This window comes from Anolis carolinensis, chromosome 6, assembly GCF_035594765.1.
Source record: "Anolis carolinensis isolate JA03-04 chromosome 6, rAnoCar3.1.pri, whole genome shotgun sequence".
In the NCBI taxonomy this organism is placed as follows: domain Eukaryota; kingdom Metazoa; phylum Chordata; class Lepidosauria; order Squamata; family Dactyloidae; genus Anolis; species Anolis carolinensis.
The window spans coordinates 43,809,118-43,835,080 of record NC_085846.1 but is presented as its reverse complement, the minus strand read 5'-3'; the positions used below and the strand labels follow the sequence as shown (position 1 = coordinate 43,835,080).

The 25,963-nt window shown below is 40.7% G+C and overlaps 2 protein-coding genes across 6 annotated transcripts in view; both read right to left on the bottom strand.

Moving 5' to 3' along the window:
• Window positions 1–25,963, bottom strand: part of LOC100566109 (UDP-glucuronosyltransferase 2A1) — a 39,222-nt gene that overhangs the window by 12,151 nt on the left and 1,108 nt on the right. The window contains exons 1-3 of one of the 5 annotated variants that reach the window (XM_008113054.3): window positions 25,831–25,925; window positions 2,432–2,580; window positions 221–352 (exon numbers count right to left, since the gene is read on the bottom strand). In XM_008113054.3, the coding sequence (XP_008111261.2) occupies window positions 221–352; window positions 2,432–2,554 (255 nt within the window). In that variant the 5' untranslated portion in view covers window positions 2,555–2,580; window positions 25,831–25,925. Of the gene's footprint in view, window positions 1–220; window positions 353–2,431; window positions 2,581–3,675; window positions 3,716–6,952; window positions 7,102–7,926; window positions 9,481–25,830; window positions 25,926–25,963 lie in introns of those variants that run through there. The other 4 variants (XM_008113053.3, XM_062957670.1, XM_062957671.1 and 1 more) reach the window with 4 other exon arrangements.
• Window positions 10,890–17,358, bottom strand: LOC107982994 (UDP-glucuronosyltransferase 2B2-like). The gene is given in 2 exon segments (XM_062957008.1): window positions 10,890–10,909; window positions 16,479–17,358. Coding segments are annotated over 2 exon segments (741 nt in total). The 5' UTR covers window positions 17,200–17,358.

Here is a 25,963-nt window from a genome sequence, read left to right as displayed (position 1 = left end):
TCTTGCTGAGCAGCACTTCAGAAAATGTAAGTTAAGTTGGCTACCTTAAGAGGTAGTATTTTGGGTCCAGATTCAGTTGGCCCCAAAACACTAGCTCTTTTTACAAGAAAGGAAAAAAGATCTAATCCCTCAAGTGATAGACCTTAAGTGTCTTCTAAGTGTTATCAGCAAATAATAACAAACTTTTTAAAACAAATGAATTTACATCCATCAAACTGACCTTCTGGGGAAGCTGGCTGAGTGCCAGGGCAACCATGTTACTCTTGTCGTCTGTTAAGTTTTTAATCATTGAACCGAGAGAAAATACCACAATGCCATGTTCTCCAGAACTCTTGACAAATTCTTCCATTTCCTATTAAAAGATAAAAACCAACAACAATACTAATGATAGCATAAAAAGCAACATGTGCGACATCATTTTGTGACCATTACAAAACATGGTACTGTTTGGAACATGCCATGTTGGCCAATATCTTGCTTTGGGGTGTATTTTGTAAGATAATGACAGAACTACCTTTCTCTCTTATTCCTTTCTACAGAACTTTCCTTTCTCCTGCATCAGTTTAGGACTAGTGGGGAATTGTAGAAGTATATGATTATGTCTCTGTGGCATCCTATAGGACCTCTAATGGACTTCAAGAGATGTCAGAGGACATCTTTGTCATTTGTCAAATCTAGCGATAGGGAAATAGGCAGATAATTTTCCAATGCCCCTCACTCTCTACCAATCACAAAATGGATATGAGAGGATGCAATCAGAAGGTGAGTCCTGCAGGGGTTTTTATTGTTGCACAAGGAAGGTAGTGAATTCTTCTTCTGTCACAATAAAAAAGCCTTATGTTGATGTAACTTTCAGTTATGACTTCATTGTCACTAAGGACCTCTTCACACTGACTGTTGGAATCGCCACACAATGTGGCAAATTTGGTGACTACTGTCGGAGGGTGTACTCGTAGGATGATCCCCTGAGTGGAAGCATCAATCATCTGACTTCTCCCTGTTGCTCCAAGGCAACATGGGAAGTCTTTCATGTTTATGCCACTGTGGCATGCTTCACTTCTCACTGGAAGTATAGCACTTTGTGTAATGGGAGCTAATGAGCTCCGTGCTTAAAGGGGCGGTGAAGTGGAGCATGCCACCGATTCTTCCCCCATCTGATGAGATTGTAATAGAATGCTAGTTATTATCCAATGATACTCCACACTTCCCAGATTTTTTAATAGAATTCAGTCCATTGATAACTAGGGGTATGCATGATTTCATTTTTGTGTACCAGATTTAAATAATTCAGAGGATTTGGTTGCCTAATGCATGAAAACGAGCCTAGCACAGTGCAGCTTAAGCCTTAGCTGGAACAGATCACAGCAGCTAGATCTGTGGGGGCTAATAATATTGTTGTCATATTCAAGTTGTAAGCTGCCCCGAGTGTCCACACGGAGATGGTGGCAGTGTATAAATAAAGTTGTTATTATTAATAATAATGGGAACCAATGGGGCTGAGCAGCATTCTACCTGAGGCTGCGGCAGCATGTGGGCAGAGCAGCCTCGTTAATCAGGAAAGTTGCTGCTCCTCCTTTGCTTTTTTACTTAGCAGGCTACACTGATGGAGTTTGGAGAATATAAACCTTGTCATTTTGGAGTTGTAGTTGCTGGGATTTACAGTTCACCTACAATCAAAGAGCCCCTTGAACCCCACCAATGATAGAATTGGGCCAAACTTCCCACACAGAAACCCCAAGACCAATACTAGAGGAATTTGGGTTCCTAAAACCATCAGAAATATGTGTTTTCTGATGGTCTTTGGTGACCCCTCTGAAACCCCCTTGTGACCCCTCCAAGGGTCCCGACCCCCAGGCTGAGAAACACTGCTCTAAAGTTTCCCCATTAGATCCAATGGACATAATTTTTCAAGCATGAAAAAGTTGGAAAGTTCCTTAAAAACTGAACAAGGGCAGCCAAAAACTGGATACCGAAAAGGGCATGGGGTTTTGCTGAATTTTACACCCCTACTGATAAGCCAAAATTGCAGTCAGTACCTGTGGCTGTAAATGAGAAAATAGTAATAATACTTTAAAAAAACATGCTTAGTTAGTCTTAAAATCATGACAGTTTACAGGGGAGAGAGTTGATTCATCCCTAAATGTTCTGTGCAAAAAGGATGAACTGCCATCCATATTTCGAAAGATTGGATAGCAAATGAGAGGGTGTATTAGCACACTGAAATGTATCAAATATTGCTTGGCTGGACAGAGAGAGAACATAGGGTGGACAAGAGAGAGTAGAAAAAAACAACTGAAAGGTGAAGATTAAGATCTGAAAGTAGGTAATTCATGTGGGCAAGAAAGTAGACTATACAGGGATTTTGAACAGGAAACATTGAACAAGAAACAGTTAATTTTATTATCAAGGGAGTGGCCCAAGAGAGAATTACCTTAGGCAAAGGCTTTGCTGGCTGGCAATGCAGCCCTCCTACAAATTCAAAATTTGGTAGTAATGGCCGTGGAAATTCAAAGTCCCAGTAGGTTCGGATCAGCCATATTTCTGCTTTGCCCATTGTTTCGCACAATGTTGTAGGTCTCCCTGTTGAGAAAACAAGTGGAATTTAATTTAACTTCTTTCCTCTTTGCAGATATGCAAGGACTCGGGAAATCCTGTTTCCACAACTGAAAAATAATTCAGATTAGTTAACTTTCTGTCAATGACATACAAATATATAAGCTCACTACACATGTGGAGTGTGGTTTTTTTTTGTTTGTAGAAAATGACACTCCACTGTATTTCCAATAGAGATTCAAAAGAATATAAATGAAATTGCCACCAGTTTCCCACAAAGCATAAATTAGTCTGAAACAAGGACACAAAAAGTTACTGACAGCAAATTCATGTCATGTTCAACAAAATCATATCACATATAATTATATTCCTGTACAATAAATCCATTGCAAAGTCATAACCTCTGATAGAAGGTTTCCAATTTTTTCCTACAAGATTCCTGGCAGAGGATGCACTAAATCACAGTATTCCTGTATTTCTTTAGGAATAGAATTGGGATAAGTTGAAAAAGCAGAAGTGTTCTTAAGTTAGCTTCATGGTGGAGTGAAGGCAGCATCATCATTATTTGGTGGCCTCAGTTGTGAACCCACAAATGACAGAATCCAATTTGATGCAGTAGCTGTTGTCATCTCACCAAATGAAATCATTTCTACTGGAAGCCCAACCCAAAAGCAATGCTATTAACACACGACCTCATCAGATGGGGTGAATTTGGTGGCATGTGCTGGTTTGCCTATCCTTTTACAACAGACAATGTATTGCAACTTCAGGCAGGGCTTCATCGTAAAAGAGAAGGTGAACCAGTGCATACCGCTGTGGTGGCAACATGAGAGGCTTCCTGTGTAGCCTTGAATCAATGGGGAAAGCCTGGTTGCAGACACTTCCCTCCGTGCAATGGGGAGTCAAGTGAGTTGGGTGATGCAGGGTGTGGGGTGACGGGTTCTCCATGCCCCCGATGGGCACTGCCGAAATTGCCATAATCCATGGTGATTTCAATGGGATGTTTGATTAATAAATAAATAAATAAATAAATTTTTCGTGTCAGGAGCAACCAGAGTTGCTTCTGGAGTGAGAGAATTGGCCATCTGCAAGGACGTTGCCCAGATGTTTTGATGTTTTTACCATCCTTGTGTGAGGCTTCTCTCATGTCCCCGCATGGAGCTGGAGCTGATAGAGGGAGCTCATCCGCGCTCTCCCCGGGTGGGATTCGAACCTGGCAGTAGAAATAAAATTTATTTATTTAATAAATAAATAAATAAATTTTATTTCTACCCCACCACCATCTCCCCGAAGAGACTCGGGACGGCCAACAAAATACAGCAAAGTGCTGCATATAGATAATACATAAATCTGAAATGATAAAAACCACAGAATTACAACCACACACATACATAATTATAATGTAAAACATTAAAAAAATCATAAAATGCAGTCATAGCTGCAGATAAAAACAAGTTGTTTCAATTGACATAGCTCAGTGCTGACGCGATGCCCACAGTAAGTCCTTGGACTAATCCTTAAAAACCTATGTAAGATGTAAGGCTTGTTTAAAGAGCCATGTTTTAAAGCTGGAACGGAAGGCTTGAAGCGAAGGGGCCAGGCCGATCTCTCTAAGGAGGGCATTCCAGAGCCAAGGCGCCACCACCGAGAAGGCCATCTCTCTCATCCCCACCAACCGTATTGGAGACAGTGGTGGGACCGAGAGAAGGTTGACGGAAGGCATGAGGACCCATTTCACAGACATTGTGCTGATTCTTTTCTCTGCTTGAATAGCGATGCTGCATTGCAAAAAGAAAGGCTGGGCTATAGCTTCCATATGAAATATTTCAAATATTTCACCTTTACTATTACTTGATATGGAGGTTATTAATTAAATGAATGTCTCAGTGCAAGAACAAAACCTTGTAATGAATTGCAAGCCTCATTATAGTCATACCAAGACACCAAAATATTTCACTTCCTGCCCTTCTTAAAATACCCCCCTGTTCAAAGCATAGCTTTGATTGACTTGGTAACAGGCTGCAACACTTTCTTGCATGTGAAAACGTGAACACTACATGTGGTTGATAGTTTCTAATTGACCAAAGAGCAGAAATCAATCTATAAGCTATATTAAACATGAGGAGCCCTATTCCACGGGGATAGTTGTGTATAACAGGACAATGAGTAAAATGCTTCCCTTGTGCCATCGTGTGTGATGGGTCCTTCTAAAAATGCAGTGTCATTGTGAATGTCAGGAGCTGAGGCTAAAGTTCATTTCTTCTTTGGCTCAGAAATACCTCGCATAATCTTACAGATAAAAGTGTGCTCATGGTTGTAATTTTAGTTTTATATATAAATGAAAAATATTTTTGTAGTGGTGGTTTTTTCCGTTATTTATTTTTGCATTCTTTAATGGTTTTGTCTTTTCTTTTTGGATATGTCTGTAATTTTATTGTATGTTTGAATAAAAATATTTTTTAAAGGAAAAACATAATATAACCCAACCTGAATAATAATCTGTTTTGGTCACCAGAAATCACAAAGGATGCAACTTTTATGCATTAAAATCATTACTATATTATAGAAGATTTGTTGGGAAATGAAACCTTGACTTAGATGCAATTATAAGCATTTAATGGAGGGAAAGTGTATATAATTTGTGGTGGCAGAGTCTGATCCTGGGGAGAAATAATTTGGCAGGTATATTTGTTTTTTTTCTTACCCCATTGCCAGCCCTCTACATTTGCTGAGGGTACGGGAGCAAAATCCTTGTTAAAGTGGAGGAAGCCACAGATTTAAGAAATATTCTCTATTTTGCCTGAGTGTAACTTACAAGTGCAGTTAATAAACATGGGAATTGGTCTCATCATACTAGAGCAGGCATGGGCAAAGGAAGATCCAGGGCTGGATGCGGCCCTCTGAGCATTTAGCTTAGGTCCTCCTAAATTTCCCTGCCCTCTTGGCGTAAGGACATGGCACCCGGACCTTTAGATCACTCTCAGCCACTGCATGTCTTGACCTCCTCCATAAGGATGATGCAAGTGGCCTCATCCTTATGCCAGGAGGACAGCTTGAGGAAGGCACGAGGTGGCTGAGTGCCCTCCATAGCACTTTCAGCCGCCGTCTATCTCGCTCTCCTCCCAGCATAATGACATAAGTTTGCCCATACCTGAACTAGAACATGTATCTACTTTAAATCCATTTTCAGCCTCCTGCAGAATTCTGGGGCTTGTAGTTTAGAGAGGGGCCTTTAAACAGCTCAGCCATGCAGGTTCCCAGCATCACTAAACTGCAAAAACCCAGAATTCTGCAAGACGCAGAAATGGGATTTAAAGTGGATCCACGCTCTGGTGTGATGAGGCTTGTTACATGAAAGAGTGATTAAATAAAAGAGTATTGCCAGCAATTTGAAGCAGATTCTTGTACAGGAAAAAATTATCTTGATACATAGGCTCCATTTTATGAGAATCTGTGCTGAGAAGAAACATCTTCAGTTCAGGTAGATCCACCAGAACAAAGCAACCAACAGACCACTTGCTTATCAAACATATTGCATTTGTCTTGTTTGTACTTATCTGTATGTGCTATAAGTCACCTATCAACTTATGGCAACCTCATGACTTTCATAGGGCCATTTGGGGGGGGGGGGAGAAATTCTCAGAAGTGGTTGTCAGAGTATTAGCAGCGCAGCAGTAGTTGGATGGAATCAGTGGAACACAGAACGAAGAGACATCAGAGACGATGGTAAAACTATATACAAGTTTTACTGTAAGCAGTAATAAGCAAGACAAACAGGCTTGTAGACAATGACACAGGACTTGACTCTCACTCTAGGCAGACAGCACTTGACTCAAAACAGAACTGAACTGATACAATCAGCAATGCACACACACTTGTGTCTGGACACTCCCTGGTTCCAGCCACACATCAAGGACATCACAGCTTCTCAGTAATTAACTCTTTCCAGACTATGTTACACTCTGGATGATGCAATCAGTATGCAAGACAGGCAAGACACAAATTTCATTTAAACACTACCAATACACAAATCCCACATTAACAGTGGTTTACTAGTTTTTACTTTGTAAAATATTTATTTATTTATTTACATCATTTTTACCCCGCCCTTCTCACCCGGAACGACTCAGGGCAGCTTACAACAGACGGCAAATTACATTGCCCAAAATACATTCAATAAACCAACGGCATATTAATAAACAATAAAACAGTACCACATCAATTAAAAGTCTAATTAGACTCTATAAAACCATGACTTATAAAATTTAAAATAGCCTACAGCACCTGGCATTCCTTGACAGCATCTCATGCAAATACTCTGCTACCATGAGGGTATTTAAACCTTTAAACTGGACACTTTGCTGAACAGAAAATAGAAGTGGCTAAGAAAATCCCTCACCTGAGCACGTTAACAGAGTACTTGACATCCACACTCCCATAAACTCATCTCCAGGTCAACATGCTTCTTGTCTAGATTAAGAATTTCTTAATTTGGCCCAATCCATTCCAGTGTCAAAGGAGACTGGTAGCTTACCCAGAATGCTCCATGTGCAGGCATTAAAAGGCTAAAAGAATTGTCTCTGTGTGTGTGTGTGTAAGAGAGAGAGGGAGGGAGGGAGGGAGATACAGAGAACTTTAAAAATCTTCTTTTCCCAGCTCTCCGACCTTAACATAACCATCACATTCTATTTGTGTGTTTACAGAAAGAACGGTTCTATTCCAACCTTTCATTCCTAAAACCTTTCTCTCTTCTACATAGGTAAGGTATCCTCCCTTTTTCTTATGCTATCTGAAGTTTATCTCTTGCTAGTCTAAACACATAACTGAATTCTTTTGAACCCTCTGAAAACATAGCCTCACAAGCCAGAAGTCTCCTTTGAAACTGAGAACAATCCTATCACTCCTAGAATGGTCGGTGGTTCGAATCCGGAGAGTGGGGTGAGCTCCCGTCTATCAACTCCAGCTTCCCATGCAGAGACATGAGAGAAGTCTCCCACAGGATAGTAAAAACATCCAGGCATCACCTGGGCAACGTCCTTTCAGATGGCCAATTCTTTTACACCAGAAGCGACTTGCAATTTCTCAAGTCACTCCTGACATACACAAAAAAATCTTCCTAAAATGTTCAACCTGGGAAAATAGTTACATAAAAAGAAAAATGATTATCAAAGAAGCAGGGCTGGGAACAAGCAGGGTATAAGGACATTATGAAAGAAATGCATAACTTAGAGACCATGTAGGTTTTTCAAGATTATCATTGGTTTCCATACATCTTCATAATCACCATGCAAACACTGCAAAGGGGAATTTGATCTCAGACTGGGCTTATGGATGTGGGCATTAAAAACACTGAAAATGGAAACAGGTTCTTACCTAGGACATCACTAAAATATTGATTCCATTCTTTGTACAAAAAATTATGGACCACCATGTCCATTACAAGGTAAGTGAGCATGTTTGCCGTTCTCTCCATGAAAGACATTTTGTCCGTTAGCCCTCCCATGCTGGCAGGTACATATGATGGTGGAGCTGGGGTATTGCCACAAATACGTTCCATTGTGTTTCCAAAAGAAAACCGTAAAGAATATAGAAATGGAACATGAAGTTTCTCAGCTAGCAGTTCCCCTCCTGGCATTACTGGGTCTGAGATAAGGACATCAAACGCAGCAGACTCCAACTTTTGTAGCAGCTTCTCATTCCAAAAAAGATTGTCACAGAAACTCTTGTATCCATAGAAGATTTCCCTTACAATGCCATACAACTTGATGAAAAATTCCCAGAAAGGTATTTCATGCTTCTCAAAAGACCATAAATTGATATTGTCCTGCATCAAAATGTCCATGTCCTTCCTTGAGAATGGTACAGGTATCACTTCCAGGTGGAAGTTGGGAGGTCCACTTGATTCAGATGCCTGGTAGAATGAAGGCATTATGACTGTCACTTGATGGCCCCTGGCTGTAAGCTCGTGAATTATAGATTTCATGTTCATCCAATGGCTATAATCAAATGGCCAGACCAAAACATTCCCACCGGAAGCTGAGTCTAAGAGGAACATCATCATTAAAGGTACAACCAGCATCCGTTTCATAGACATTGTTCTCCTGATTCTGTTCTGCTTGATTAATGGTATGGCAAAAGGTAAGACTAGGCTCTTCTGGGATACGCTTGCATTTCAAAACCGTTCAGAATGGTTAACCTTTGAGACTGGCATGAAAACATTGGACTCTGTGCTACAGCAAAATCCTATCATTTGATTTTTCTCCAAAGTCCAAAACAAAGGATATATCAACGAATGAACTCTTGTGCCAGAGGAAAATCCCATTTGGCTTTCTTCCCTCATGAGCAGACCACTGAAAATCCCGGCTTGCATATGCCGTGAAGGCATGGACTCCCAGGGAATGGAGAATAAAAGCTGTATTGGGAGAAAAAGATTCTCCTAAAACTATTCACATCAGAAGAGCAGGCAGATAACTTGTTTCCTTTTTTTTCAGTTCTTGTAAATATGACTGCAACAATAATATAGGAGGACACTAGATGGTATTAGTGTCTATTCAGTTTCCTCGCTTCTAAGACTTCCTGGAAGGAATACCTGGCTTCTCTATCTTTTCCCAAGATCAGTCCCAGGAGCGCAAGGCATTCCTTCTGCTAAGTCCTCCCCCTGTTAGAAGCAGTCTAGTTCTCACCACATCCTTTCTGTCCTTCTGCTCCCTTTCTGTGCTGCTTTGTCCAGTTTCCTTCCTTTTCAGACTCAGTTTCCCAGTTTGTCAGCCCCACCCTCTCTCACACTAGGGCTTTAATGGGCAGCCCCACATTTTGGGCTTCTTCTGCCACCTGCATAATTCTGAGAAAAGTAGTTTAGGTTGGAGTTTTTGAATTCTCAGCTACAAGAGGTCCTTGTCTTCCCAAACTAAATTTCCCAGAATTCAGCAGGCGGCAGAACACACAATAAATGTAGGGCTGTCCTCTTAAACACACCCTCTGAGCACACACACTGCTGACAATTAACTCTTTCTTTCCTCTTGCACTCTTTCCCTTTCCACTGCCTTCCTTGTCTCCAATTTCCTCTAGTCCTTGACTGTTTGCACTGTAAGGGCAACTCTCGAGCAACAAGTTAAAACAATAAGCTAACAATTAATTCCTTATGGGATAGAACATTCTTCATGAATTTGAATGAACATGCATTCAAATATGGAAAACACAAGAAAGGCCATCAAATTGGGAAAAAAATCAACGGATATCCCCATACAAAAAAGGGAAAACACTAAAGAATGCTCAAGCTTTTGTACAGTGGCACTTATTTCACATGCCAGTAAGGCAATGCTCAAAATCCTGCAAGGCAGATTCCAGCAATACACGGAGAGAGAGCTGGGTTTAGAAAAGTCAGAGGAACAAGAGACCAAATTGCCAATATCCACTGAATAATGGAGGAAGCTAGGGAATTACAGAAAAACATCTATTTCTGTTTTACTGACTATTCTAAAGCCTTTGGCTGTGTGGATCATCATAATTTGTGGCAAGTGTTAGGGAGTGTGTATAGCGGAACCAGCAGCGTCCAGTTAACACCATGTGCAAAAAACTCACACCAAGCAGAGGAATTGAAAGAACAAAGGAACTTTACTCTTGCTTGTTGAGTTGAAATATAAAACAGTTCTGTAATCGTACAATGTCCATGTAGTTGCATAAGATCAATAACTAATCAATCAGCATTCAATATATCCAGCATAGCATATTCAAACTGCTACTTGACTGTAGCTGGAGAGCCTGTCTTTTCTGTGCTCTCCCTGGAAGCCCAGATTCCCAACTGACAAACCCAGCCATCTGCCAGCAAACCGATACATTGTTTGAGGCGTGGCTTGCCTCTGCAAAAGCTTGACTCCCTTTTTGTAGAGATCTTTTGCAAACAACTTTGCAAGGATTTCTTTACACACACACAGATAGCAATTTGGCGCAATAGCAAGTTCTTGGTGGTATGGGGAAACCAAGTCATCTTGTCTGTCTCCTGAGGAATCTGTATAAGACCAAGTAGCAACAGTAAGAACAGACCATGGAACAACAGACTGGTTCAAGATTGGGAAAGGAGTACGGCAGAGCTGTATACTTTCACCCTCCCTATTCAACTTGTACACAGAACACATCATGCGTACTCCGGGCTTGACAATTCCAAGGCCGGAGTTAAAATTGCTGGAAGAAACATTAACAACCTCAGATATGCAGATGATACCACTTTGATGGCTGAAAGCAAGGAGGAGCTGAGGAGCCTTCTAACCAAGGCAAAAAAAAGAAAGTGCAAAAGCTGGGTTGCAGTTAAACATTAAAAAAAAAACCCCAAGATTATGTTAACCAAACTGATTGATAACTGGCAAACAGAGGAAAAAAACGTGGAGGCAGTGACAGACTTTTTATTTGTAAAGCTCTTCTAGTGTGCTTTCAACAATTGATCACAAGAATTAATCTCCTCAGAATCTGATATGACCGGGCCAGATGCAATGTTTCTACTACCCTTATTTGGTAACTCTATCCTCATTTATCCTACCTCAGATTTTCTCCTTCTACTACAGCACCTTTTCTCCTTCTACTACAGCACCTTTTCTCCTTCTACTACAGCACCTGCTCGATTTTAAACCGATAACTCTTTGTAACACTGCCCAGCCTTTTTACTATTTTAACCTATTGTATTGTTTTTATTGACTGTCCTATCCGCCATTTTATTGTTGTTAAAATGCTTATTTAATATTTGTAATGTTAAATGTTTATTATGTTCATTTTATTGTAAATGTATTTTATGTTATTTTGTGTATTGGAGATAATTGGGCTTGGCCCCATGTTAGCCACCCCGAGCCCCCGTGGAGAGATGGAGGTGGGATATAAAAATAAAGTTATTATTATTATTATTATTATTATTATTATTATTATTATTACTATTTCTAAGCTCAAAGATTACTGCAGATGCAGACTAATGCCAGGAAATCAGAAGACGTTTACTTCTTGGGAGGAGAGCTATGACCAACTTCAATTAAATAGTGAAGAGTAGAGACATCACACTGGCAATGAGGTCCGCATAGTTAAAGCAATGGTGTGAAGAAGTGTATAATTATATTTTGTTTATAGATGATATGTGTATTTGATTTTGTTTAAACAGCCAGGTTTGGCTAAGTTAAAATGGTGAGTATTTAAGTTGACAATATGTATGGGGGAAGGTAGCCATCTTAGAGTGCTAGAACAGGTTACCATAGCAACAGGGGCGGAGCCAACCGCCGCCTGGAAAGGAGAAGGGGGAATATTTTAAAACCCAGCAGTTGGTGATTCTCTAGTCACAGAGAAGGATCTGATTCTTGTGTGGAGAATCAGGCTGGCTTAAATAGAGAGATTTGAGTCAGATTTAGGATAGACCAGACTAGGCAAGTTAGGTGATTTGTCTAGGGTCAGTTGTAGAGTCTGTGGATTAGAGAACATTAATCCCAGGGGATCCAGTAGGATCAGGGTTTAGTGTAATCCAGAGAAAGAAGTGTTTTGAAAGTTTAACCACCTTATAACCGTTTGTAACCATTAAGCGAAGTGCCTTTACCAAGTTATCTGAAACCATCAAGCTCTGTACCTGCAATAAACTTGTTTTGATTTTATTCAAATCAAGCCTCTGTCATACTCTTATATTAAGTTAAGTAACATCAACACCTGAAGTGGAACAAATAGAGAAAGCTTATAAGAACCAGTACCATCTGCCTGACGTCTCCATTGGTGGCAGCGAAGAAGAAGATAATCAAACAAATAATTAATTAACATCATCTCTCATAAAACATCTTTATTAAGTGGTGGTATCTGTGTGTGTGCGTGTGTGGGATCAAAAGGGTTCCATCCCGGCCTCACATTCCTGTCAGACACCTCACCTCTGTACAATATTGGTGGCTAAGCTGAGGGGATTCAAAGGGGATTCCATCCTCTGCCCCATTAAGTCTCCACATAAATTGGTGGCAGCGGTGGGATTCAAAGGGGATTCCATCCTCTGCCACCTCAGCTCCTTACAATAATTGGCGGCAAGCGGCGGGATACGTATAACATCCCTAATTTGGTGCCTGAGATCGCTCATTAAAAATTTTCTGAGGTAAAAGTTATAAAGAATGGCCACCAGAAAGCAGAAAAGAGGAGCAGGAGAGGTAGAGGTGTACCAAGAGGGATTCTAAAAGGGACTCCATTCCCTGTCACCCTCAGCATCTCCACATTAAGTTCTTTACAAATGGTATTCTCCGTAGCAACTTATGGATGCGAGAGCTGGACCATAAGGAAGGCTGAGCGAAGGAAGATAGATGCTTTTGAACTGTGGTGTTGGAGGAAAATTCTGAGAGTGCCTTGGACCACAAGAAGATCCAACCATTTCACACTCCACGAAATAATGCCCAATTGCTCACTGTAAGGAAGGATATTAGAGGCAAAGATGAAGTACTTTGGCCACATCATGAGAAGACAGGAAAGCTTGGAGAAGATAATGATGCTGGGGAAAATGGAAGGAAAAAGGAAGAGAGGCCGACCAAGGGCAAGATGGATGGACAGTATCCTTGAAGTGACTGGCTCGACCTTGAAGGAGCTGGGGAACGGCCGACAGGGAGCTCTGGCGTGGGCTGGTCCATCAGGTCATGAAGAGTTGGAAACGACTTAATGAATAAACAGCAATGTTTACAAGAACAATTCAGAATGGTAAACCTTTGCAACTTCTTGGCATGGTCACTCTCACAAAAACAATGTGCTCTGTGACAAGCAATATTCTATCTTAAATCACACAGCCTGATTTTCATCCAAACTGTCAAAACACACAATTACTGTAAACTGAAAAACATCTGTGTTCAGAATACTACTTTATTGGCTATATATTGAATTATTGTAGGCAAATAATTAAAAAAGCTACCTATTGACACCGTAGGGCTCAGAACAGTCTTACATGAAGCAAATGATATTGTTTACCATCTAATGATTTGCACAATCCCACAAAGGTGTTAGACTTTGCCTGAAAGAAGGGTAGAATATGAAGATCAATGCCCCCGGCCTGGCATCCATGCTTATTTTCCAATTGATGGCTTGCTATATATTGAGAGTAATCAACATTGCAAAATTACTCTTTTTCTGGAGTAATATTTCTGTAATTTCCCCAAGAATCTCACCTGAGGACTCCATAAGAATCAGTGGGAAGAAATAGAAGACAATTTAAAAAAAATGGGAACAAGTGACTTCTTCCACAATCACTGAGAAATCAAAGGGAAATTTAATTCAGTTGGTGTAGCAATATATAAACAATAGTACACAATACTAGGCCAGGGACATCATCACATTAAGGCAATGTAGCAGCTCAGTGCTTTAACACACTTTGCCACCGGGGCTACTTGTAGTTCAATGTATACAGACCAAATAGATTCAAAGTTTAATCAAATATGCCAAAATAATGTTACGATTATTCCAAAATAATGGGCCCCTGGTGGTGGCTGTGACACCTTAGGCAGCGTGAGCACTGGGAATCAGACACGAAGGCCAATAAACAGTCTAATATCTTTATTAAGGAAATAAAGGAGACAACTAAAATAAGCAGAGTATGTAGTCCAGCAGTAGACATTTCAGGAAAGGTCAAATATAGTCCAGTAATATGAAAGGAGATATCCAGTATTAGAGTTCAAAGTTTTAAATCCAATAACCGAAACACACTCAACCCTTTAGGCTGTTTGAGGGGGGATTAAGGCAAGATCTGTCAAGAGTTCCGGGGCTCATTCCGAGGCTAGGATGCAAGGCAAGGCAAAGTTAGTCGTTGTAAAGCTGAATCGCTGTCCAGGCTTGACAGGGAGACGAGAGGCAATGCCGGTCTACTTGAGAGTAGCGCGCTGCAGAACTAGAGTCGATGTGAATCCCTCAACTGACACGTTGAACACCGCGAAATCTATCTGGTACCCAGATCTTTTATGGGACTTTGCTCTCCTCCTCAGCCAGGTGTCTGAACTCTTTCCCAAGGGAAAATGACCAAAGTCAACAACTTTGCCAGATGCAGTCTTCCCTGAAAACTCTCAAGGGAACCAGCTTAATTAATGCTTGCTTTCTCCGCTAAATGAGCGCTCCTTCTGGAAATCTGCTTTTCCGCGCGCAAAGCCTCCCAAAACAATCGGCGGTCAAAACTAACATTCTCTGGAGAACCGGGCTGAGAGCCAAGGCCCCTTTTAATGAACTGTGGGCTAGAACTGTCAACAGGGGACATCTGGAAAGGAACGGAATCAGGCGGAAATGGCAAAAAACCCATCTCTTCTTCGGTCTGCTCCGTAATGACAACGGGGTCATGACTCGGGGGTCTCTGAGACACTACAGTGGCACAGTGTGTTAAAGCGCTGAGCTGCTGAACTTGCAGACCGAAAGGTCCCAGGTTCAAATCCTGGGAGCGGAATAAGCGCCTGCTGTTAGCCCCAGCTCCTGCCAACCTAGCAGTTCGAAAACATGCCAATGTGAGATCAATAGGTACCGCTCTGGCTGGAAGGTAACGGCACTCCATGCAGTCATACCGGCCACATGACCTTGGAGGTGTCTACGGACAACGCCGGCTCTTCAGCTTAGAAATGGAGATGAGCACCAACCCCCAGAGTCAGACAGGACTGGACTTAACGTCACGGGAAAACCTTTACCTTTACTTTAATGTTCCAGAGACTAGAAATATTTGATATATTTTACAGTCACCAAAGAAAACAATGATTGGATCATTGCACTGATTGTCAAGGTTGTATTATCATATATGGAGCAGGAAACAGCACGTGTCCAAGCCGAATTCAGAAAGGGAAAGAGAAATGATATTGCAAACATGCATGTAATACAAGGAAATATTTTAAATATACAACTACACGCAGATTAATTGCGCAATATGACAGTAACAACATATCCGACATAAAATATTTGCTGATGCAGCGGCAGCATTTGGTTATAAGCTTGTCAACATATGTAAACATTATGATTTTTATAGAGTTTTCTGAGGCAAGGAATAAAAATCCGGAGCTGTCTTACCATTTCTTACTCTGAAGTAGTCTATAGCATCTGGTATTCATTGGCAGTCTTCCAGCCAAATAATAACCAGCCATGGCTGACCTCAGACAGGATTTGCTAACGTTATGGTTTTTTGCCATTGATGTATTGGTGAAGCCCTTCAGAAATCTAGCTTATTTATAAGTGAGATTAAAAGGACCTGTATCCATTCTGATTCTATTGGTTCCCCCACACACATTCTACACACATCAAAATAAGAGATCTTCCAGAGTTTTCCACATTCTTGGAAAATGTCTGTGTAATATTGCAATTGCAATAAGGTTTTTATGAAAAGTATGATATCTTTTTCCCCTCTTCCCCATACTCTTATTCTATTCTATGCATAATTCTATGCATCTGCCAAGATTAAATAAGACAAAAACAAACATGTATTGCGCCAAATTGCTATGTGTGTGTGTGTGTGTGTAAAGAAATCCTTGCAAAGTTGCTTGCAAAAGATCTCTGCAAAAAGGGAGCTGAGCTTTTGCTGAGGCAAGCCACGCCTCAAACAATGTATCGGTTTGGTGGCAGATGGCTGGGTTTCTCAGTTGGGAATCTGGGCTTGCAGGGAGAGCACAGAAAAGACAGGCTCTCTAGCTACGGTCAAGTAGCAGTTTAAATATGCTATGCTGGATATATTGAATGCTGATTGATTAGTTATTGATCCTATGCAACTACAAGGACATTGTACGATTGCTGAACTGTTTATTTAACTTCAACTCAACAAGTAAAGTTCCTTTGTTCTTTCAATTCCTCTGCCTGGTCTGAGTCTTTTGCACATGGTGTTAACTGGACGCTGCTGGTTCCGCTATACACACTCGCTAACAATATGCACAGGTTAACCAGACTTATTAAAACATTAAAAATGAAAAAAAGAATTAGGCTCTTACCTAGAACATTACTGTAATATTTATTCCATTCTTTGTAGATCAAACGATGGAACATGATGTCATGTGAAAAGTAAGTGAGCATGTTTGCCATCCTCTCCATGAAAGACATTCTGTCCGTTAGCTCTCCCATGCTGGCTGGCACATATGATGGTGGAGCTGGGATATTGCCACAAATACGTTCCATCGTGTTTCCAAAAGTAACCCGTAAAGAATATAGAAATGGAATATGAAGTTTCTCAGCTAGCAGTTCCCCTCCTACTATGGCTGGGTCTGAGATGAGGACATCAAACGCAGCAGACTCCAACTTTTGTAGCAGCTTCTCATTCCCAAACACACTGTCACAGCAAAGCTTGTAAATGGACATAAGTTGCACTATTAAGTCATACAACGTAATGGAAAACTCTCAAAAAGGTTTTTCATGCTTCTCATAAGACCATACATGGATGAAGTCCTGCAGAAAATTATCCATGTCCTTCTTTGAGAATGGAACAGAGATCACTTCCAGGTGGAAGTTGGAAGGTCCACTTGATTCAGCTTCCTGGTAGAAGGAAGGCAGCAGAACTGTCACTTGATGGCCCCTGGCTGTAAGCTCATGAATGATAGATTTGATGTTCATCCAATGACTATTGTTAGCTGGCCAGACCAGAACATTCCCACTGGAAGCTGAGCCTAAGAGGAGCATCACCATCAAAGGAACAACCAGCACCCATTTCATAGACATTGTGCTCCAGTTCCGTTCTGTTTGATAAATGTTATGACAAAACGTAAGACTGGGGTCTTCTGAGACACTCTTGCAGTTCAGAAAAGTTCAAAACTGTTAAACTTTGGAGCTCTTTGGCATGGACGCTATCAAGTAAACGATGCACTTTGTGCTGGAGCAAATGTCAAGATAATAAAAGTTAAAAAATTAACTCCTTAGAGTTCTGAACATTTTTATATGAAGCAAATTATATTATTGTTCATCTGTCAGATTTGCAGAATGTGTGAGACCAAGCATGGGCAAACTTTAGCCCTCTGGTTGTTTTGGACTTCAATTCACCCACAATTCCTAACACCCTCCTGTAGGCTGTTAGGAATTGTGGGAGTTGAAGTCCAAAATACCTGGAGAGTCAAAATTTGCCATGTCTGTGTTAGACCCTGATTGAGTAGGAATAGAAGTAGTTTCCAAGCAACGACAAGTGCACAGAATCGTCTTCCATTTGGATAATAAATAAATTGAAGTTTATTGCTATAATCAAATGGCCGGACCAAAACATTCCCACCAGAAGCTGAGCCCAAGTGGAACATCATTATCAAAGGTACAACCAGCATCCATTTCATAGACATTTTCCTCCTGCTTCTGTTAAGTTTGATTAATGGTATGGCAAAGGGTAAGACTAGGCTCTTCTGGGACACTCTTGCGTTTCAAAACAATTCAGAATGGTTAACCTTTGAGCCTGGCATGAAAACAATGGACTCTGTCCTAGAGCTAAATATTATCATCTGATTTTTCTCCAGGGTATATCAAAGGGTATATCAATGAAACGATGATTGCTTGTGCCAGAGGAAAATCCCGTTTGGCTTCCTTCCCTCATGAGCTGACCATTGAAAATCCCAGCTTGCATATGTCACGAAGCCATGGACACCCAGGGAGTGGAGAATAAAAGCTTTTCTAGGAGAATAAGATTCTCCTAAACCTAATCCGTTGTTATAGCACAAAATAAAATTCTCCTAAAAATGCCCTTGTTATAGCACAAAAATCTTATTGGGAAACTTTTCAGTCAAGATGACCTAAGGAGGTTGAGAAGTAATAAATGCCTTGAGTAAATAATAACCATATAATTGATGAACGAGACTCATTTTCACTTCTATTTTGGCCCTTCCTTGTGGCATTTGGTGTAGATGTTTGGATATTTTAGCAAAGAGTTCTAAAATGCTTAGAAACCCCTTTTTGGAATCTGACAATGAGATAATTATTTACTATGATTAAAGGCTGTATAATCCCCAGTATTTAGTTTAGTAGTCCTCATATGTGGTTCATAAATTTTCTGCCTCTTTCTTAAGAGAAATAATACATTGTGGGGCTGAGGGACTATTCAGTTGTGAATAAGAATGTCACTATGGCAACAAGGAACCCCAGTGGTGCAGCGGATTAAACCGCTGAGCTGCTGAACTTGCTGACTGAAAGGTTGGCGGTTCGAATATGTGGAGTAGAGTGAGCTCTTGCTCTTAGCCCCAGCTTCTGCCAACCTAGCAGTTTGAAAACATGCAAATGTGAATAGAGCAATAGGTACTGCTCCAGCTGGAAGGTAACGGTGCTCCATGCAGTCATGTCAGCCACATGACCTTGGAGGTCTCTACAGACAACGCCGGCTCTTTGGTTTAGAAATAGAGATGAGCACCAACCCCCAGAGTCGGATACAACTAGACTTAATGTCAGGGGAAAACCTATACCTTTACAACCTAAAACTACAGTATTCACATCAGAAGAGCAGGCAGATAACTTGTTTCCTTTTTCAGTTCTTGTAAACAAGATTGCAACAATAATATAAGAGGACACTAGATAGTAGTAGTGTTTATTCAGTTTCCTGGCTTCTTACTAGAGGGATACGACTTCCTGGAAGTTATACCTGGTTTATCTATCTTTTCCCAAGATCAGTCCCAGGGGTGCAAGGCATCCTTTCAGTCAAGTCCTTCCCCAGTCAACAGTCCTGCCAGTCTAGTTCTCACCACATCCCTTCTGTTCTGCCTTTTCAGACTCATTTTCCCAGTTTATCAGCCCCACCCTCTCTCACACTAGGGCTTTAACAGTCCGCCCCGCATTTTGGGCTTCTTCTGCCACTTGCATAATTCTGGGAAAAGTAGTTTAGATTGGGGTCTTTTGAATTCTCAGCCATAGAGGTCCTTGCCTTCCCAAACTAAAATTCCCAGAAGTCAGCAGGCAGCAGAACACAGAAAGAAATGTAAGGCTTAAACACGCCCTCTGAACATCCACACTGCTGACAGTTAACTCTTCCTTTTCTCTTGTGCTCTTTCCCTTTCCACTACCTTCCTTGTCTATCCTTTGTCTCCAATTTCCTCTATTCCTTGACTGTTTGCACTGTAAGGGCAACTCTTGAGCAAAAAGTTAAAATAATAATCGAACAGTGCATTTATTGATTAGCCCTTAGGCCATATTCACAGTACCAAACAAAACAAAAAGGCTTGAAAAAACATGATTGCACTCCATATACAGTAGAGTCGCACTTATCCAAAACTCACTTATCCAACATTCTGGATTATCCAACGCATTTTTGTAGTCAATGTTTTCAATATTGGTGCTAAATTCGTAAATACAGTAATTACTACATAGCATTACTGTGTATTGAACTACTTTTTCTGTCAAATTTGTTGTATAACATGATGTTTTGGTGCTTAATTTGTAAAATCATAACCTAATTTGATGTTTAATAGGCTTTTCCTTAATCCCTCCTTATTATGCAACATATTCGCTTATCCAACGTTCTGTCGGCCCGTTTATATTGGATAAGTGAGACTCTACTGTAGTAAGTTAAAGAAAACACTTATAACAATACAGTAAATAAATATGATAAAACTGAATATATACATCACCTTTCTGTGTCACCCCTGCAGTTTACCCCGGTTCGGCCCAACTAACCTAACAATTAATTCCTTATGGGCTAGTTTCTTACAATAAGAATCATAGGATCATAGCATCATAGAATAGTAGAGTTGGAAGAGACCTCATGGGCCATCCTGTCCAACCCCCTGCCAAGTAGCAGGAAATCACGTTCAAAGCACCTTATAATGTTTACAAAAACAATTCAGAATGATAAACCTTCGCAACTCTTTGGCATGGCCATTCTCACAAAAACAATGTACTTGTGCTAACCAATATCTTATCTTAGATAACACAGTGATTTTCACCCAAACTGTCAAAGCACATAATTGCTATAAACCGAGAAACATCTGTGTTCAGAATACTACCTTATTGGCTATATATTGAATTATTGTAGCCAGGTGAAGAGAGCCCAATTTGTGGTACTCAACTCAGGCAGGGGGAAATCCTTTTTTTAATCCCACCACTGCCTCCAATTGAGGAGATGTGCGCGCGTGTGAGAGGGAGGGATGGAGGATGTGTGAATGTATGACAGGGAGGATTTAGTGGATAAGGAAGGATAACGGAACTGATTGGGTTTAAATGAGTAAAGATGGTAACTTATATAGAAAAGTACGGTAACTTATATAGATAGGTACGGTAACTGCCACCAACGTGAGGTAACAGGCTTACAGAGAGGCAAGGAGACTTATCTTTATGAACAATAACAAAATGCAAGTTTATTTTGGTACATAAGCGTGTGTGGTTTCAATCAGTAAACGTTCCGGATCTTAAGTTACAATGCCGTCTTGTTTGAATGGATATTTCTTAAATAACTTCTCTTAAAACAGTATACTAAACTCCCGGTCAACTTATATTCCCAGCCTTTCCCCTGAGTGACCATAAGCTGCCGTCCTTAGCTGATTTCCCCAGCTCCTAATCTTTCCAAAACCTAACCGCAACTCTCCTTTTTAAACCCTCACAGCAACTGAACTTTTAAAAGGGAAATATGCTCCAACTGTCATCTTAGCCACGCCCCTTTTCTCCCAAGGGAAGCTGTGTTACCATGGCAACCTACCAAATGCTGCTTCCAGCTAGTTTCCATGTTAGGCTTTTCCTTGCTAATATATAACTCTTTTTTCCCTTAACAAACAAATAAATAAAATCATATCAATAATCTCTGTTTAACACATAACATCCTTACACCAGGTAATAAAAACAGCTAACTATTGACTCTGTAGGACTCAGAACAGTCCTACATGAAACAAATGATATTGTTTATCATCTAATGATTTTCACAATCCCACATAGGTGTTAGACTTTGACTGAAAGAGGGGTAGAGCATGAAGATCAATGCCCCCGGCCTGGCAGGCGTCCATTTGATGGCTTGCTACATATTGAGAGTAATCAACATTGCAAAGTTACTCTTCTTCTGGAGTTATGTTTCTGTAATTTCCCCAAGAATCTCACCTGAGGACTCCATAAAATTAGTGGGAAGAAATAGAAGACAACAACAAAAATTAGAACAAGTGACTTCTTCCACAAGCACTGAGAAATCAAAAGGAAAATTTAATTCAGCTGGTGTGGCAATATATAAACAACAGTACACAGTACTAGGCCAGGACCAGACAAACACACCTAAGAACTGTACAAAACATAAGAAAAAATGATAGACTTCTTCAAGACAGAACCTTTTAAAAATGAGCACAGAATTTTAGAAAGTAAAATGAAAGTTGCTATCAAATAAATAAATCACCAGGAACACACGGAATGCCAAAATATTTAGTTCAATGTATACAGACCAAATAGATCCAAAGTTAAATCAAATATGCCAAAATAATGTTCCAGAGACTAGAAATGTTTGATATATTTTACAGTCACCAAGGAAAGCAATGATTGGTGATTGGGGAGAAATCACCAAAGAAGAATTCAAACGTATAGCCAACACCTGTAGGGAAAAGGTTCGCAAGGCTAAAGCGCAAAATGAGCTCAGGCTTGCCAGGGACATAAAAAACAACAAAAAAGGCTTTTTTGCTTACGTTGGTAGAAAAAGGAAGAAAAAGGAGGCGATAGGGCCATTGCAAGGAGAAGATGGGGTGATGGCGACAGGGGACAGGGAAAAGGCAGAACTACTTAACGCCTTCTTTGCCTCGGTCTTCTCACAAAAAGAAAGCCATCTTCAACCTCAGCAACATGGAATGGACGAAGGATTGGGGGAAATCCAACCCCAAATAGGGAAACAAGTTGTCCAGGAACACCTGGCCACTCTAAACGAATTCAAGTCCCCAGGGCCAGATCAGCTACATCCAAGAGTACTGAAGGAACTAGCGGAAGTTATTTCAGAACCACTGGCAATTATCTTCGAGAGTTCTTGGAGAATGGGAGAAGTCCCAGCAGATTGGAGGAGGGCGAATGTGGTCCCTATCTTCAAGAAGGGAAAAAAGAACGACCCAAACAATTACCGTCCGGTCAGCCTCACATCAATACCAGGCAAAATTCTGGAAAAGATCATTAAGGAAGTGGTCTGCGAACACTTAGAAACAAATGCGGTCATTGCTAATAGTCAACACGGATTTACCAAAAACAAGTCATGCCAGACTAATCTGATCTCTTTTTTCGATAGAGTTACGAGTTGGGTCGATACAGGGAATGCTGTGGATGTAGCGTACCTGGATTTCAGTAAGGCCTTCGGCAAAGTCCCCCACGACCTTCTGGCAAACAAACTAGTAAAATGTGGGCTAGACAAAACTACGGTTAGGTGGATCTGTAATTGGCTAAGCGAACGAACCCAAAGGGTGCTCACCAATGCGTCGTCTTCATCATGGAAAGAAGTGACAAGTGGAGTGCTGCAGGGCTCCGTCCTGGGCCCGGTTCTGTTCAACATCTTTATTAACGACTTAGACGAAGGGTTAGAAGGCACGATCATCAAGTTTGCAGACGACACAAAACTGGGAGGGATAGCTAACACTCCAGAAGACAGGAGCAGAATTCAAAACGATCTTGACAGACTAGAGAGATGAGCCGAAACTAACAAAATGAAGTTCAACAGGGACAAATGCAAGATACTTCACTTTGGCAGAAAAAATGGAAATCAAAGATACAGAATGGGGGACGCCTGGCTTGACAGCAGTGTGTGCGAAAAAGACCTTGGAGTCCTTGTGGACAACAAGTTAAACATGAGCCAACAATGTGATGCGGCTGCTAAAAAAGCCAATGGGATTCTGGCCTGCATCAATAGGGGAATAGCGTCTAGATCCAGGGAAGTTATACTCCCCCTCTATTCTGCCTTGGTCAGACCACACCTGGAATACTGTGTCCAATTTTGGGCACCGCAGTTGAAGGGAGATGTTGACAAGCTGGAAAACGTCCAGAGGAGGGCGACTAAAATGATCAAAGGTCTGGAGAACAAGCCCTATGAGGAGCGGCTTAAAGAGCTGGGCATGTTTAGCCTGCAGAAGAGAAGGCTGAGAGGAGACATGATAGCTATGTATAAATATGTGAGGGGAAGTCATAGGGAGGAGGGAGCAAGCTTGTTTTCTGCTGCCCTGCAGACTAGGACACGGAACAATGGCTTCAAACTACAGGAAAGGAGATTCCACTTGAACATCAGGAAGAACTTCCTCACTGTGAGGGCTGTTCGACAGTGGAACTCTCTCCCCGGTGGAGGCTCCTTCTTTGGAGGCTTTTAAGCAGAGGCTGGATGGCCATCTGTCGGGGGTGCTTTGAATGCGATTTCCTGCTTCTTAGCAGGGGGTTGGACTGGATGGCCCATGTGGTCTCTTCCAACTCTACTATTCTATGATTCTATGATTCTATGATTGCCAAGGTTGTATTATCATATATGGACCAGGAAACAACACGTGTCCAAGCTGAATTCAGAAAGGGAAAGAGAAACCATATTGCAAACATGCGTGTAATAGAAGGAAATATTTTAAATATACAGCTGCACACAGATTAATTACGCAATATGACTGTAACAACATAACCGACATAAAATATTTGCTGTTGCAGTGGCAGTGTTTGTCAACATATGGAAACTCCATGAATTTTATAGGGTTTTCTGAGGCAAGGAATAAAAATCTGGAGGCAGCTTGCCATTTCTTATTCTGAAGTATAGTCTATAGCAGCGGTCCTTAAACATTTAAAGTGAAGGGCTGGTTCACGGTCTCTCAGACTGTTGGGGGGCCATACTATGCTGAAATACTAAAAAATTAGGATTGTTGTTGTTGTGTGCCTTCAAATCGTTTCAGACTTAGGTCAACCCGAAGTCTAAAGTTTAGGACAGGGGCCAGGTAAATGAACTTGGAGGGCCACATACGGCCCATGGGCATTATTTTGGGTACCCCTGGTCTATAGCATCTGGTATTCATTGGCAGTCTCCAAGACAAGTAATAACCAATCATGGCTGACCTCAGACAGGATTTGTTAATGTTATGATTTTTTGCTCTTTATGTGTTGGCGAAGCCCTTCAGAAATCTTGCTTATTTATAAGTGAGATGAAAAGGACCAAATCAGCAAAATTTGTCTTTTTTATATTTCCCTATAGCCATTCTGATTCTACTGGTTTTCCCACACGCATTTTACGCACCTCAAAATAAGAGATCTTCCAGAGTTTTCCACGTTCTTGCAATTTCTGTATTATGGAGCAGTACTCTAATATGGTTTTATGCAAAGTATTTTCATTCACTCCTTCAGAAACATTTAAGTGAATAAGAGGGATTTTAGAACCTTTCATCTTCTATCTCTCTCTGTTTGTGTCGGTATTTCTAAAACAAGTGGATCTTTTGCAACCTTCCCTTCCTTAATCTTTCCTTGCCTTTCCATTCACTCCCTTCTGCACAAATATTATGGACAGCCACATATTTGAAGTTCATTTCTTGGTAGTCTAAACAAACAAATGAATTCTATTAAACCTTCTGAAAATATAACCCCCACTTGACCTCACTATGGTGTACACTCCCGAAATAATCAATATAGTCAGTCAGTCAGTAGCCTTTATTTCAGTCAACAAACCATTAGCTAGGATCAAGTTACAGTACAATGATGGAATACAGCATTTGAGTAATTTATGACATTGCATTTGGCTTATGGTTAATAACAAGTATGTCCAATCTCTATTGGTTATTTGGCAATCTTTATAATCTAAAACAAAGACTGATTACAGATTAGTAAACTGTCCCCTAGATACTCTTTGTTATATTCTCAACACTTACAGATTTTTCATGACGCACTTACGGCTTTTAGCCGCTGAAAAGAGAAATTTAGCCACCTGCTCCGTTACCCTTTTGTCAAGATCAGACAGTAAATAACTGCAGTACCAATTTAGGGTTCTTCCTGGCTATTTAGTGAGTAGAGGGGATATTAATCTTAATCTATCATCTTTGTACATTGTACAAATAAAAAGTACATGTATTAGAGTTTCGACATTACCCTCCCCGCAAGGGCATGCTCTGTGTTCGTATTTAGTGCCTTTGTATCTACCCTCTAGTATGGCTGATTTGAGTGTGTTGAATCTTATCCAGCTAAAAGCAAGGCGAAATTTTGGTATATTTAAGTTTTCTAGATATTTAGCACCTCCCATAGAATTAAATGTTAGGCCTAGAGTCAATGGGGAGCATGTGGAGCGCACCCGAGTCATTGAGGTCTGTTTGTCTATGTCACTAATTTTCAATATAAGAAAATGGTCAGGTGAAAATAAATAAATTATCAAAGAAGCAAAGTTGGGGACAAGCAGAGTATAAGGCATAATTTAGAGACCATGAAGCAGTTACTCACAATCACCATTGGTTTCTATGCGTCTTCATAATCAGCATCATAATTCTATGCATTTGCCAAGCATTAGACAAGACAAAAACAGATATGCACAGGCAGGGCCGTAGCCAGAAAAAAATTTAGGGAGGGGTTTTGA